The sequence below is a fragment of the Pempheris klunzingeri genome, chromosome 19 (assembly GCF_042242105.1).
Source record: "Pempheris klunzingeri isolate RE-2024b chromosome 19, fPemKlu1.hap1, whole genome shotgun sequence".
Taxonomy (NCBI): domain Eukaryota; kingdom Metazoa; phylum Chordata; class Actinopteri; order Acropomatiformes; family Pempheridae; genus Pempheris; species Pempheris klunzingeri.
In genome coordinates this window covers 6693681-6709370 of record NC_092030.1, presented here as the reverse complement: position 1 = coordinate 6709370, position 15690 = coordinate 6693681, and the positions used below count along the sequence as shown (strand labels likewise).

Sequence of the window (15690 nt, the reverse complement as noted above, 5' to 3'; positions counted from 1 at the left end):
AAATGTAGAGAGGGTGCCTCCCGATTGAGGGCTTTGTAAGTGAGGAGGATTTTAAATTCGATTCTGGATTTTGTCTGGACCCAGTGCAGAGAAGCTCGTATGAACGAAGTATATCTATATAAAGAAACTCCTCAAACATTTACATGTCTGTCTGTGTAAGGAGATTTTAGTTTTTAGGTATTGCTATAAAAATGCCTTTTCTTGAAAATGACAAATGCCATTAATAGTCACTTGAATGCTGTTTAGAGCCCGAACATTTCAGAGCAAACAAAATGCAGCTGACAAGAAGATAAAACCAATATATTCAGATTTATTTGAACCACATACATACTGTATACTGTACATTTCAATGAAAAAGAGACTGATTCTATAAAGTTTAATTTGGTCCCACAGATGGTGGTTACATGATACAAGTCCCGTCTTTCAGATATTTCATGGACTCCATCTGCTGCGTCATTGCCAGGACTTCCTGAAATCCGGTGCTGAGTCCAGACATGTGCTGGAAGTAAGCCTCCTTCTCCACCTGGACCGACAGATTATTCACCCCAGCGTCTTTCAAAATGGCCGTCACCTATGAATCAGGGGAACATCGCGATCATGGACCAATTCAGAACTGTCAATAACGGCAGCTCACAATTTCATGGCAATCCCTCATCCAGCAAGTAAAGCCCCGAGATGAGCAGTCGGCAGTGACACATCAGTAACACCCGATTCTACCTGCTGTATGATCCTCTGCTCCACCACATCTGACATGATCTGGAGGTGGATGGTCCCTGCGATCATGCTGGCTGAATGCCTCCAGAAATGGGGGTCTCTGTACGACAAAACTCCTTCAATCTTCTCGATCTGAAACAGCACTCGGGAAATTAGGATAACTGTTCAGGATAGCAGGAAAACCATTTAACCTTTGTCCTGTTGCCAGGGCAAATGATAATGCTTAAGAAAGAGATTTTTTTTCAAGAATATGGGAAATTTACAGCATATAGACAAATGTAAAAATTCTCAATAATACTCAAAGAACATATACCTCCAGATGTGAAAACAGATGTGCCAAAACGTCTACATACTCCCTTATTATAGTTAGTTTGATGGGCAGCAAAACCATAATTAGTTCAAATAAACTGCTTTAAATGTGTCGCCTCACCTTTTCCAGCGCACTGTTCAGGTCCTTCTCATTTTCTGGGGGAGTTCGTAGAAGAAGAACCTCGCAGGAGTCCTTCATCAGAGGGATGACGCTGAGAAAAATGAGTGAGGCGATGAAGAGCGAGCAGATAGGGTCAGCGATCAACCATCCGAACTGACGGATGAGGATGGTGGAGATGATCACGCCGACGCTGCCCAACGTGTCGGCCAGGACGTGGAGGAAAACACCTGGAGGAAAAAAAAATACATGAGGAATTTATCTGGCTGCAACTTCCTTTCCACACAGTTCTTTTAGTACACTGAGCTAAATACAGACCTCTCATGTTGGCGTTCATGCCCCCGCCCCCGCCCCCTGAGCCATGGGAGTGCCCGTGTCCACCGTGTCCATGTCCGCTGTGTCCGTGCCCTCCATGAGAGTGGCCGTGACCCCCGTGGCTGTGCTCGCTGTGGGAGTGGCCGTGGTGCGAGTGACCGTGGTCGTGTGATGAGCAGCTTTTGCCGCCATGGGAGTGAGCGTGACTGAAAGCGCAGATACCCACCAGGTTGACCAGCAAGCCTCCGACAGACACCGGCTGCAGGAGACGAGGACGACACACAGTTCTGAAAAATCTGTTTGAAAGCTAACTATTGCATGATCATGCTTTAATTGATCACCATTATATTCCACTCTTTTACCACAAACTCATCAGCTGTCAACTGTGAACACACATTTTCCGCTTCCTTGTTTACTGAGTGACAAAATAACAGCTAAACAATGTCAACTCTACCAGTGTTTTCTCAGGTTTAAGGAACAAATTACTTTCAACAAAACCTGTACGTTAAGGCGAAATGTGGGTGGGTAGGTAGGAAAATACAAATATCTGGTGAGGGGTGTATATTGGCACATTCTTAATAGTAAATGGCAAAAACAAAAACATGATGAGCACATAACAAATAAACTTAAAACTAAAGCACATCAACAGGTTAGAGCAAACGCATATTCAGTAACAAGCCTTTCCATTATTGTCAGATGAAGTTTACTCACAGTCAGCATGTCTGTGTTTATATTAGGAGGATCCAACACACGGGTGACTGACTCAACAAAGACAAAGAAAGCGATGACCATCAGGAACAGGCCGTTGATGAATCCAGAAAGTATTTCAACACGACCATACCTGCAAAAAACAGTTTTTAAAAATCCAGTTGACTTTGAAATGCTTTTTAATGTTTCCAGTATCTCAGAGCACAGCCCTGATCTTGATGAATGTTACCCGTAGGAAAAGATTCTGGTTGCCTTCCAGCGAGTCATGAGGGCGGCAAACAGGCCGAGGACTAAAGCTGAGCAGTCAAACAGCATGTGGAAGCCGTCGGAGATCAGTCCGAGACTGTTGGTCCAAACGCCATAAAACAGCTCAACGAAGGTGAAAGCCTGAAACATGCAGAGCAACATCCCTTACGTGAACTCAAACTAGCAACATTTAAAGTCAAAGGTCTGAAAACGTCCGAGTCATTAATGTTTTCTGAAAGCAAAGTTGTTTTTATATTCACACCTCCTCCTGTTATATTTATTATATATTTGACGTCCCCATGTCACAGCTCCGTACTGCCAGAGAGCTTTTCTGAAACGTCTCATATTTGTTGTCAGAAACAACCAAATATAAATAGCAGAGCTCTGTTAATTTTTTTGTTGTTTATTTAGAAAGCTCAATTATTTTAGCATCCCATTATATCCTTGATCTTCCACCTAACAGTCTTGGGGACTTCTTCTCTTTCTTACACTGCACATACCAGGTTGAGACACAGGAAGTAGAAGATCTGTCTGGAGTCGTTTTCCTCCAGGATCTGTTTTAGGGAATCTTTGATGAACCGAGGGAGGGACTGCGATGTGTGCTGCAGGGCATCACCCATGAAGTTGTACAGTGGGGTCCCTTCAGGTGAATAGCCCACTAAGGTCCCCTTCTGACCTTTCTTTGACGGGGATGAAAGAATACTGGACGCTGCAGGGGAAGATGAGAGGAGGGGAAAGTGTCATCGCAAATCATGGTCTAAGCATGAAATGCTGCCACAAAATTTCGACACTTGTGAATTTATCGAATTTCGACTCAGTTGCAAAACTCCTGCTCAATCCCACAGCTGACACTTACACATGATGAAGAAGATGGCGCTGACGAGCACTCCTCCAGAGAGCACGTGCTCTGTGCTGACCTGCTGGGGCGGTTTGCTCATGGAGCGCAGCTGGTCGGTCAGTGGGTGAGTCCAGAAGTTGGCCAGCAGCAGGGCGCTGAGGAAGAGGGAGATGGCGCCATAGCGGGCGCACCTCGGTGTCTCCATCTTAGCGCTGCAGATGGCCTCAACGTAGAACTCCAGGATCATTACTGAGAAGATAATCATCCCGAACGGCAGGATGAGGGATGACCATGATTCTACTTTACTCTGGTGTGGAGACACAGTGATAAAAAACTGTTAGTGAGGAGGTCAAATAAATGATCTGAGTGACAGATGAAGACGAAAATTACGACTTTCTCAACTTCTGAATGTAAACTGACATAGTTTCAATTAATTCACAGTGTGAAGGTACGGAACTAAAGAAGATGCATACACATACATGTTGTGTATATGGCTATACATACAGTACAGTGCAAGTGATTTAGGAAATCTTATGTTTGAATGAGGTGGTGAACAAACTCTAAAGAACAGACTACAATGCAATCCAGTAACCGCACCAACGACAACCTCAAAAATGAGATCAAATTAAGGTTTGAAGGCTTGAAAAAAGGGGATAGAGAAGATCATTAGAAGCTCACAGATTGAGGTGCTTCAGGCTCTGGGGAGCATAAATATGCTCAGAAAATTTGATGACTAATCTCCCTCTATTTCTTCTGCATTAAGAGAGAGTTGGTCTCCAGGTTATAAAACTCATGACAAATCAGCCTCTAGTGAGGAATGTCCACAGTATGGGGCAATGAAATCAGATCATCATCATTTGTTTTGTTTTGTTTTTTTTCTGGCTAACTTATATGTCTTTGTAGTTTTCTAACTTGCATTTCTCCAGACCTGTGTGAGCTTCATGATGCCACCCAGTTCTCCAAATGGACAAAAAGTGCTACATGCATGTTAGGAAATCTCATTTTGCCACATGGTCCCGTGCACTTACATCTGTGGTTGCTGAGAGCACAATGACCCAGGGCAACAGCACCATGGCAGAAACTAGGTTGTCAAGGGCATAGAGGCGTTTTGCACCACCAATTTCCACTGACAGTTTTCTGGAGGCCGTGTGGAACCCCACCTTCAGGCACAGGGAGGCCACCAGCAGCACTACGCCACCCTGATGAGAAGAACAGTAAGGCAGAGGGAAGACATTTATTTAGCAAGCTAAACCAGTACTTAACCAGGCCTCTGTGGGCAGCAGTAAGCATACAATTTAATGTTTGACACAGGCGTTGCTTACTTTGTGATCTGCTACCCCTAAAAATGCAATGGCAGTGTAGAGGAAATGGGTAAGCGCACTGTCATGATGTCCCTCAGCTGATTAGAAGACAAGTCAAGGCAAACACAATACAAACACATCAGGTCTATAACAGCGAAGACACAGCCGTGACTGCTGCCCTTCATGAGGCGCAAAGGATACGGTGCTCCGCCATCTTTGCCATGAGATCATCGTTGTCAAAGAGGAGGAGGCAGATCACAGCGATGATGAATAAAGCAGCTCCTCTGGTCTGCGCAAAGTCAAAGACAAGCCAACATTCATATTGCATGCTTCCACAACAATAAGATATTAATTTGAGGCATAATACACAGTCAACTTATTTAAAAAGGGTCACAATAATCTTGTGTCGTGCATTTTTCAACATTAGGAGTCTTTGCCTGCTATTAAGATGAATGTATGTAGAATGACAGACAGTTCAGGTAATAATTTCCACTTTATTTAGTTCTTTCACTCCTATTTTACTTTGGCAGTTTGACTTCTTTTAAGCAATGCCATCGTGTCTCCAGATCTCATTAATTACCTTGATAACAACAATGTTAGTATTAATGATGTAGGAATAACTGTCAAAACAGTAAAAACAAGGCATGTGCTGCACCAAACTGGGATTATCTAGTGAACATTGCTGAATGAGCAAGTGGTCACCTACAGAAAAATGGCCAGTGGGTGCAATTTAATGAAAACGCCATAAGTAAAATGTGTAAAGTCATCAGGTTATTGTGAATGTCATAACAGATAAAAACAGACACTGGTGGCAGGTTTTCTCATGTAATAATTGGTGACTTTGATCATTATTGAATATACTTTTACCAACAGGTCCAAATGACAGCAAATGACACAACTTTTCTGATGTTTTGTTTTCCAATGTTTCTAATGTTTTTGGGTGAACTGTTCCTTTAAATTGAACTACAACCTAGCTGATACTCCAATAAACCAGCAAGTAAGGTAGTGGCAAATATATGGGTATATATACATTTCTTTTTCTGATTTAAAATCAGTGAATTTGCTGCCTGCTACCTTGGACGGCCCCCCTCCTGAGCTTGTGAACAGGACTCCGAGGAGAGCAATGACCACCACGTCGCTGTGCTCAAAAAGCAACAATGTCCTGGAAAAGACACATGTCAGATTTTAATCACACCCTGAATGCAACACTGCTAGTACTGCAAGACTACGTGTGCACACACAAAGACACACAGTTGGAACCACACAAAATGCTCACATGCACACGTATACAGTATTAATGTTAATATCTATGATAAACACAACACCCATTTATGGTGGTATTTTACCTCAGAGGTCCACAGAGAGTGAGGCCGAAGAAGCCCAGGAGGGAGATAACACAGCTGAACACAGCATGCTTCAATAACTTTATCCACTACAAAGAAAACAGATCAATCATCATGACATGTCAACAGTGTGGCTTTAAAGGTGCATTAATGTAACGTCCTTCATGGGAACTCGTCTTTTACTCTATTCAAAAACTACAAACAACAGAACAGCATTTGCAGGTGGGAAAAAGACATAAGCATTTACAGGATGTGTGCCTGATGGTATGTAATGTTAGGTTTGAAGTTGAAGAGGAAGAAATCCAACAAACCTGTCTTTTTGAAATGACTTTTCCGGAGGAGAAAGGCTTTTGAAAGAGAAGCAGGATAACAGCACTCCTGGAAAAGCAGAGGGATCGCTGTCAGCGTGGTTTCACCATCCATAAGTCCAATAACATATACGGAAATAACAATAAATCAATAAAACGGATGACATACTTACCCTAATTTTAGTATGAAGATGAACTGGACAATGTGAACAACTTTTAGAATATCATATGATTCAAAGATCCCAAGAGCCTTGAGAATCTTCGTGACAACCAGTAAAACAATGTATCTGGTTAACCTGAAGAGGAAAAGGACACAGAAAAATATGTCATACAAGATTTTAACCATTAAAATCATTCATCAACATTCACTGATTCCAGCTTCTCAAATGTGAGAATTTGCTTCTTTTGAACACAACAAGCAACTTAAAGACGTCTGCTTGCACACTGGATGATTGTGATGGACACTTTGAGTGAGAAACTGATCCAATCATAGAGTGCTACGAACAATCAGCAGATGCATCAGTAGTTGCACATTACATTTGGTTTGCAAGTACTGTTTATGGTGTATATTACACTTTGTATTTTTATTCTGCTTATTCATTTGTTTGTTTTCATGGTGGTGGTCACTTTTACTTCTTTACTATTGTTACACCAGAATGTCTTAATATCTATCTATCTATCTATCTATCTATCGTTTCAGGTGATGCTGTGGACCTAAATGAACAAACTGTCACGTATGGACTACAGCTATAGCGATCTGACTTAACGGACTTAATGGCAAGAAAATACAGGCAATAACTCACAGCAGTTGCATGAAATTAAATAACAGACACATACCTTGAATTGGGCACTTCGACCATGCCCAGTTTCCCCCCAGAAAGTACGTTGCTGCTGTATTTTTCTTCCATTTTCAAGCAACCGAACTCGACCAGGTCATGTCCCCAATACCCTTAACATTACTGTTACTTCAACAGTGACATTAACCCGGCGCCCAGTTACCGGTGAAGTATGTGATAAAGCGTCTTCTGCCTCTTACTCATTCTTCCATTTAGACTTTATAAACAGAATCTGTAAAACACACAGTACATAGACCTACAATAAGCACTCTTAGCCTGTTAGCTAGCTATCTAGCTAGCCATCTGGCATGCCGGTTAATTTAGATTTTATCCAGTTTCCAGCAGCGACACGTCCTCTGTGTGCAGTGCACCGCAAACAAGCGCATAAAGCCGCTTGGTTACAGCGAGATAATTAACGCCTTTTAAGATGAGTTGCCCACAATAACAGCTAGAGTCCGTAATTAGAGGATAAAACATTCAAGCTGGCCAAAAAGCCACAGCACTTCCGGACACGGTAAACAGTCCACGTCACGTGTGTGTGTATTCACGAGGGTCGCTCCTGCGCAGTTCAGCGCTGTGATGACGACGATGACGTGACCAGGCTACGTGTTTTACTGCGTCATGTGAGTTTCACTACAGTCTGAACACAGACAGCCTCCTCCCTGAACCAGCTGCACTTGTGTATTTTCTGAAAAGTTTCTGAAAAGTTTTCTGTCCATATGCTTATATAAGACATGAGACAACAGATAACAGATAACAGGAGTCTAGAACCAAACCACGGACTACCTCAGATGTTACACATCCCTAAGTTGCACATTTGTAATTGCACACTTTTTGCACTATTTTGCACAGTTTTCATTCTAAATGGCCCTTATTGCCTTTTATTTATTTTGTCTTTTTTTTTTTTTTACTATCTATACTTGAATTGTTAGGCATTCATTGCAGACAGCAATAAAAGAATTTCATTGTGCATGGAAACATGTTTCCCTAATGTACATATGACAATAAATACTTTGAATCTTTGAAACTGAACCCAGTTTCTACCAGAAAAAATTATCACATGTTAGGAATGACACAAACAACAGATGTTTTTTGCTTCAGTATCCCATAAATTTTGACTTGCTGTCTGATAATTTTGTCAAAATTCCATCCTAGTTTCTAATATTTCTTCTAGTATTTTTGACTAATATAGATAGATAAATAATTTTTAAAAATATAAATTTAGATTTAGTGTCCCATCATTGTGTCTTCATAGGTCAAAATTTTGACTTAGTGTCTCTGACTTACAAGTATTGCAATTTTTATCACTCCCATCATTCTCATATGGTGGAAATGGGCTTCCAAAGTATCTATTGTTTGAATAAAACAATAAAATCCCTTCTTGTGAAAGCAACAAGAAAAACATCCAACAACAGAAATAAAAGTAGCCTCGTAGCCATGGAAATCTAACATCAAAGTCACAGCACATTTCAAGATTGCTCAATATGTTTTTATTTCTCACATAGTTTTACAGGAGGTCTTTTATCACTCTGATTTTATGTATGTGTATTATATTAAATCTTTAATACAGACAAAGTGAAGAAACATGACCGCACCAACATGAACTCAATACATACAGCACATCACAGGATGAGTGTTCATTTGTTTCTCATATATAAACATCTGACTAAAATTTACTCCCAAAAGGAAATTAAGTGATACAGACAACATGAAAACGCCTTTATTACCTCTAGCAATGTCTTAAAAAATATCAAAAAGAGGACTCGAGATGATGATGCTATTGTTGGTGGGTTAACATCAACCCAATAAGACAGATTGACCTCATTTGTAATTATTTTGAAGGATGTGAGATTTTCAGTGGCAGCCAGTGAACAAATTGGCCTCAGTTTCAGCAAGGTCCACACAGTCCAAGCAGGACCGCCTCATAATGCCCCTTTGTGTCTCTCTGTGAAGCAGACAAAGATGTGGTCAGCTGAAATACTCTGATACTACAGTGTCATTTGTTTCTCTACTGGCTGAGTGAAGAACAGAACATGAAGGCATTCATTAAGGGAAATTCAAATACATGATACGGTTTTTACCAGTATGTCCTCCTGTAGGCTAACATCATACATGGCCCTGTATTCCTCCATGATCCTCTTCAGGTCCACCTCAGAGCGGCTCACCAGCACCCTGATCAACGTGTCCTCACATGTGCCGTGGCCCTGTGACAACGGAGCAGAGGCCCGAGCACTGAATGCATGCAAATCGCCTCACTCTGCAGGTTTACTACACACGTCAGTATGTGTATGATATCAGTAAATGTATGCACCATTGCTCACTACATCTGTGTATGGTTGGCATTTGAGAGTCAGCTGCAAAACAGGGTTCATTTACAAGCTAATTTCTGATTAGTAAAGGCCATTTTCACATATTATTTGCATGTGAATGCAGCACATTATGGCAACTGATTTGCACCATTTCAAAATAATTCCCAAGCAGGCATTTGAAAGAAACACCTAAATACAGTTATTAAGACATCCATGACCAGGTCACTGAGTAGGTAAAATGACGTAATTACCTAAAAAACATTAAGGCCTAAGTTAAGGTTAAATTACACACCTTCATAGCCAGATGGAGCTTCTCAGCGAAGAAAGCTGGTGTGTTCCAAGCACATTTCACTAAACATAAAAGAGACACAAAAACAGTAACACTGAAGGTATACAATTCCCAAAAATGTAGGTTTAAAATTATGATTGGTAAGCACACAGAGTTTTGGAATTGGTCCAGTAGATCGCCTTTAGCCAGCAGTTGCAAGATGAGCTGCAACGTAGTCCTTTGGGGCAACTGCGCCTGAGCGAAGTATGTTAAGTGAAAGTACTTGTTTTTGCCACTGACAGGTTCAAATTGCTGTTCCAAGAGTCAGACAACATTGTGGGAAGGATCCCTACAGAGATAGACCTGTAAGATCCTTTTTGTTAAACCAGATATAAACAACCTACAACCTACAACTGTTAAATATATTATGTATAGCTAAATCCTGACTGGTGATGTATGAAATCACCCTGGCCACTTAAAAACCAGTGAGAAAAGCAAAATACAGAAATCTCTCATGCGCAATAACCTAAACTCATGTAAGACCCAATTGCTCACAAAATCTGATTAAACTGCAAAAAAAGATGAAATCCTCCTTACCAATGCCAATGAGACAGTCTTCAATATCTCCCCTGAGCTCCATGTCCAGGGCTTTAGGTAATGTGACGTCACTGACGCAGGCGTATTGCTGGAATGCTGAACAGACAAACAACTCAGTATTTATGGGTGAATGGGCTACTTATTGGACAGAGAGCAGAAAGTTGAAGAAGTTAGTGCACCAAGTGATCAAATAAACACTGAGCTGAACTCCAAAGAAATGACTGATAACAATCTGGCAGTTAGAGGCCTCTAAACAGAAAACATGTGCACCTGACTAAAGCATAAACCGGGGCTTCTTGTTCGACGTTTCATTTATATAGATTGCTTTTGCTTCGTTCCACTTTTCATGTTAACAAGGTGGCATAAAGAAATAATCTTGTTAATGGAGCATTGCCATGCTGAAAGAGTGTGTGTGCTTGAATAAGCCTTCACTTCATAAATCTAAAGACATCTGAAAAGAATCTATTACCTCATCCAGGGTACATCTGTTTTTCATTCTCCTTAAAATGAGCTATAACGAACTACATGGGTGATGTTGACTAAATTATCCGACAAATCAGGCTGACTTTGTTCTGATTTGTTCACACACTACTGGGTGTGTTTCACCTGTTACCTGGAAGACTGTGGTTCCACCTGTTTGTCCAGGTGTGTGTGTGTGTCTTCACTTTGTAATGATTGTTTTGGAGCCACTGAAGAGCCAAACCTAACAGCTGAAGCATTCACACACTTCAAGCACTCACTCTTAGAGAGCTGCGGCCCGCTCCGGGTGGTCAGGATGTCGATGAAGGCAGAAACATTGATCCCTGCGGTGTTCTCGCCTGCCTCAAACAGAGTCTGGAAGTTCAAAACAGCAACAGACCGGGACCATTTAGTTTTGTTCTCTTTAAGACTTTTACATTCAAGGATAAGCCTGGTGATATTCTATGTTTTTATTGTTGTCAATAATTGATCCTACTAGCAAGTACTGTCTGTGTATCCAAAGCCAGATACATCCTCTTCAGTGTCGCACTGTTGCTGTCCAAAAAGCTATTAAAACCACATCAAAGAGCCACACTGTTACAGTGGGTGACATCTTCCTGCCCTTCCTTACCGCCCTGCTGCTGGAAATACTCATTTGCAGATGTGTATTAATCCACCTCAGGAAGTAGTCCCTTGCAAATTCATTGTTTATTCTTGTCTGAGAAACATTTGCTAAGAACTACAGTGGCCAGTGTTTTAGGAAGGCATTTAGTTAAACTGAAACTCTGCAGATTTGAGTTTTCTTTAGGAACAAATGCTTTGGGCAAAAAAATATTTTTAGTTTTATATTTTTTTTTATATCAATTTGAAAAATATTATTCTTCAAATGCTAGTTCTCTTGATTTTACCTCTGCATCCCTTCGGGCCAGATCAATGTCAACATCAGTGCTCTCATCTTTGTTAGCTTTCAACATGGCCAGGAGGGCCGTGGTGAAGTCACCGCTGGTGTCATCCTTGATAATGTCCTCCAGCTCTGTTCCGTACTCTGAGGAATGAAAAGCATTTCAGCGCAAAGATGTCTTTACAATAACATAACTGTTATAACTGTTATTTAGAAGCTTGCAGTCATCATGGCTGGGTGATTACAGTGCTGCACTGTCTAGGAATTCAATGTTATTCTACTGCTGTGTGCACTGGAGACACTAAAGAATGTCAGCTAAATGCCTAAAATGTCACATATAATGTGGAAACCTTTCAGGAACTCAGAGCTCAGCGTGTACACCAACAGAAGAGTACACTGAATCAGGCCAAACCTTCTTTAAAGACCCTCTTGATCTCTTCAATCTCTCGGTTTGATCTTGTTGCCAAAATCTCCACCAGGACTTCTTCATTTGTGCCCAGACCCTGTTGGAATAGGACAAATGCTATTGTAACAGGGGCTGAACGTTATGTCATTTAAGGGTGAAAGTTTTATAGGGTTCTTGATACATACATGCAAACTTTAAGTGTTATACAGGAATTAAAAATATTAGTATAGACCTAAAATCTATTTGTACCATTTGCCTCTTTGTCATTATTGCCGTTAAGGTGAGCAAGACACTGCCACCACTGTCTGCTATAGTGCAGCTGCTCAGTGGCCAACAGATCAAACTGTGCCAGGAAAAGCAGCTTCCATGTCTAAATATGTGTGACTGCTATTGATAAATAATGGTAAGCTCCAGCTTACTGTCGGGTCTAAATTCAGCTTCGGGCTGGGACTGTGTGCAGTAGTTCAACAGTTTTTTACTTGGTCTCATTCTTTACCAAAAGAAGACCCAGCAGCAAAAATCTCTGCATGTAAAAAATGCTCAAGAATCCTAAAAGAACCCTTGAACAGGCCAAATCAGACAGGGATTCCCTGCTGGCAGGACAAGCAAAGGTGAAATGAAGGGTAACATGGAGACTGACATTTGGAAATAAACTCCTCTGATAACTTATACTGCTGTTTACCTTTGTGGCCTTCCTAAGCATGCAGGCATCAAACTCAGCGGGCGTCATGAGCAGAGCCAGAGAGACGTCCTCTAAATCTGACCTGAGAGCCGACTTCAGGGCCTTATCCAGCCTCTGCAACGACACATTTCATTGTAACATCAGCCACAGTGAGAAATTTTACACAGGCAACCAGTTACATGTTTAACCGGTTAAATGTCTTTGTTTTAGACTTCATTCAAAACAGTGAAATGTATGCCTATGACATATGAAAAATAGTTTAACAGTGGCACAAACACAGACTAGTAATGTCAGTTGCACACCTAGATGTGGCCATAATAGTGGTCATACCAGACCAAGTGACCATTAAGTGTATTGAGTGTAAAATAAAGTCACACTTAAATAACTTAAATAAACAGCTTATATAATGCAAACACAGTGAGTTGATGTGAGGGAATTGCAGTAGCAGCTTTAATGCTAATACAGTGGAACTGGATTGAATGACTTGTTGCCATCGTAACATCTGATCTCATTTGTGTTGCAAATCTCTAAAAGCTCAGAACACAGCATTAAGGCCAGAGGTTTGCTGGACATTTCATGTTTCAATATTTTTCCAAACTGGCTGTTTTGGCTTGTGTTCAGCTTGTTGCTGATCTATTGTTGTCTGACCATACTTGAAACTGTCTGCATGAGAAATGACTCACTCACCTCCCCGCTGGACGCTTCATAAACTACTTTGATCTTCTGTCTTTGCTCATTGCTTCTCTTCACCAGGACTGCGACAATCACATCCTTGTCCACTTCTGTGAGAGACACGTTGTACTTTATTTTCTTTTAAGCATTACAGCACAGCCTCTGGGTCAGGAGGGTGATTGACAGAAGACTTCAAAAAAATCTCCTGAGTACATTCAAATTCGGACACAACCCAACCTCACAGGCATGAGGTCATTCTTAAGATAACCTAAGTGAGTGCACACACCTTTACTTTCAATGGCAGCCTGAAGAACTGAAGCATCACTGCTGGCACTGAAGTTTGGATAAGGGGTGACTGTTCCATAATACTTGGGCTTCTCCTTACCCTTCACCTAGAGCAATCAGCAGAAAAACAGATGTTTTATTGACCACGGTTTGGCCAGCTAATTGCAAAGCTACAAATCATCCTAAATTTCATCATTTTTTCACTAATTTCAGATGAGACTGACAGGGACAAAGGGGGAGAGGAGGATGAGGTGACAACAATCAGTGCAAAAGTGCAAAACTTAAAACTGGCTTAAAAAAAATATACGTAAATGAAACTGCAGATAGCAAACAAAACAGTTGTATTCTCCTCATGACGAGTTGGTCCAAGGTGATCTGATACTCACTGTGACAGTGCCATCGTCAGGGTCTCTGTCATGGATAACATCCTTAAAGAATTTCTTTAAGAAAGACATGTTTACTTGGCTGGAAATTCACTGTAGAAGGAAAAGAACAAGAGAAATAAAGTATTTACGGTGGTTAAATAGGTCCTCATGTTTAAACACCCAACACCCCCACCCTCACCTGTGCTGCTGCGGACAGTCTTCACACTCCGGTTTGTAAGGTGTGGTGTCAGTCGCAGGGTAACTCACTCTGCAGGAGTAGGATCAGCCAATCGACTGCCACCTCTCACAGCAACATTCCTGCGAGGTGACACCTCTGGCTGGTTGGGTGACTCTTCTGCACAGACTGGTACTGCAAATTTGTAAGAGCCTCACCTTTTCATCAAACAACTTCTCACTCACACAGGCATGCAGGGAACAGTAACACCTAAGATAAAGGTGACAGATAAATACTTGTAATTACTGACCATGCTGGTTTTTTTTCACAATTACATGACTGGACCTGAAATTCCCCACCTTTTTCCTCTTAAGCTGATACTGAAACTATGGCTAAATACTTCTACTGATGAAGATAAACTCATTGTACACGGTAAAGTCTGTTTAGAGGTGGGGAGGTCCAGTGGCCGGTGAACCATGTTTTATTTGCACCTACAGATGGGTCTGGTCCCCTTCCCATTTAAACTGGTTCCCAGCTGACCTGATCCGTGTCGAGCCAGTCACAAGCTAATATAGGGCAGGTTTAATACGATGACGACTGTACAGAGGAGCCCTGTTGAGGCATTTTTGTAAACAACTAAGATGGCTGCTGCATAATGAGTGATGTCACTTGCATCTGTAAGTTTGGAGACTATCAATCAAAAAGACTTTATTTATAAAGGACCAATTTAGAATAACATTATCTCACCACAAGTTTGAAAATGAAAATAATCTGATTGTTTGTAGCTAGAAAGACTTTGGTTTACTAGACCCCGACACTACCCCTACTACATCTGCTACTACTAGTAGAACACAATAACAGCTGCACTGTCGATGTTCAGGTTGCATTTTAAGTAATGTGGGCACTAGGTTTTGATGAGGAAGAAGAATACATGGAATTAAAATATCTCTGGTTCTGTTGCATTGATTTCCATCTTTTTTTTCTCATCACAACTCTAACAGTTTAGTACTTTTTAAAAGTGTCCAAAACACATACAAGCAGTCAAACTAACGGCAGACATGTGAGCTGTTGGTGACAAATTTATTAGGTTTTTCATCTTTTTCATCATTTCTAAATGTGTTCCGTGCCTGTGTGGGGTTACGCAAATAACTACACTGAAATAAAATAAATGGAAATTAAACTAAAGAAGGATTAAGTGCATTAAAAAATGTGGAATAAATTGAGCTGCTATAAAGATGTTTTTAAACTTTATTGCAAAGTCAGAACCATACCATAAATGACAAAGTCAGTGTAAGTGTAAGAGAAAACAAAAAAGTACAGACATCTCAGTTCCCTGAAAACCAATAATAATTAACATAGCAAGATTACATGATTAATAAAAATGCATAGTGTCTGCCCACCATTAGAAGAAGCAGAAATATGGATCAACAAAACAATATTTCCTCATGAATTAAAAGTTACTCAGGACAAAATTGAGGTTTTCAGCGCACTGTGTTGCAAAATGGTACAGTAGGTCCTTGTAGGTCCAGTAGGTC

At 41.0% G+C, this 15690-nt stretch overlaps 2 protein-coding genes across 3 annotated transcripts; both read right to left on the bottom strand.

The window, feature by feature from the left end:
* Nucleotides 1-290: 290 nt before the first annotated feature.
* On the bottom strand, nt 291-7541 carry slc30a5 (solute carrier family 30 member 5). The gene is made up of 16 exons (XM_070850922.1): nt 7038-7541; nt 6374-6496; nt 6204-6270; nt 5896-5981; nt 5624-5711; nt 4751-4838; nt 4571-4647; nt 4277-4447; nt 3267-3555; nt 2911-3119; nt 2394-2551; nt 2168-2297; nt 1460-1715; nt 1145-1371; nt 718-846; nt 291-571 (listed from the first exon to the last, which is right to left on the bottom strand). Exons 1-16 carry the CDS (start codon nt 7106-7108, stop codon nt 401-403), a joined length of 2340 nt encoding a protein of 779 aa, XP_070707023.1. The 5' UTR covers nt 7109-7541; the 3' UTR covers nt 291-400.
* Nucleotides 7542-8521: 980 nt separating this feature from the next.
* On the bottom strand, nt 8522-14204 carry LOC139218882 (annexin A1-like). 2 transcript variants are annotated; one of them, XM_070850610.1, is made up of 12 exons: nt 14180-14204; nt 14002-14091; nt 13617-13722; nt 13346-13440; nt 12659-12772; nt 11983-12073; nt 11578-11714; nt 10951-11044; nt 10211-10306; nt 9638-9696; nt 9118-9240; nt 8522-8981 (listed from the first exon to the last, which is right to left on the bottom strand). In XM_070850610.1, exons 2-12 carry the CDS (start codon nt 14068-14070, stop codon nt 8925-8927), a joined length of 1041 nt encoding a protein of 346 aa, XP_070706711.1. In that variant the 5' UTR covers nt 14071-14091; nt 14180-14204; the 3' UTR covers nt 8522-8924. The 2 variants fall into 2 exon arrangements, with proteins under 2 accessions (XP_070706711.1, XP_070706712.1); XM_070850611.1 differs by having other exon boundaries at nt 13346-13437.
* Nucleotides 14205-15690: the final 1486 nt, after the last annotated feature.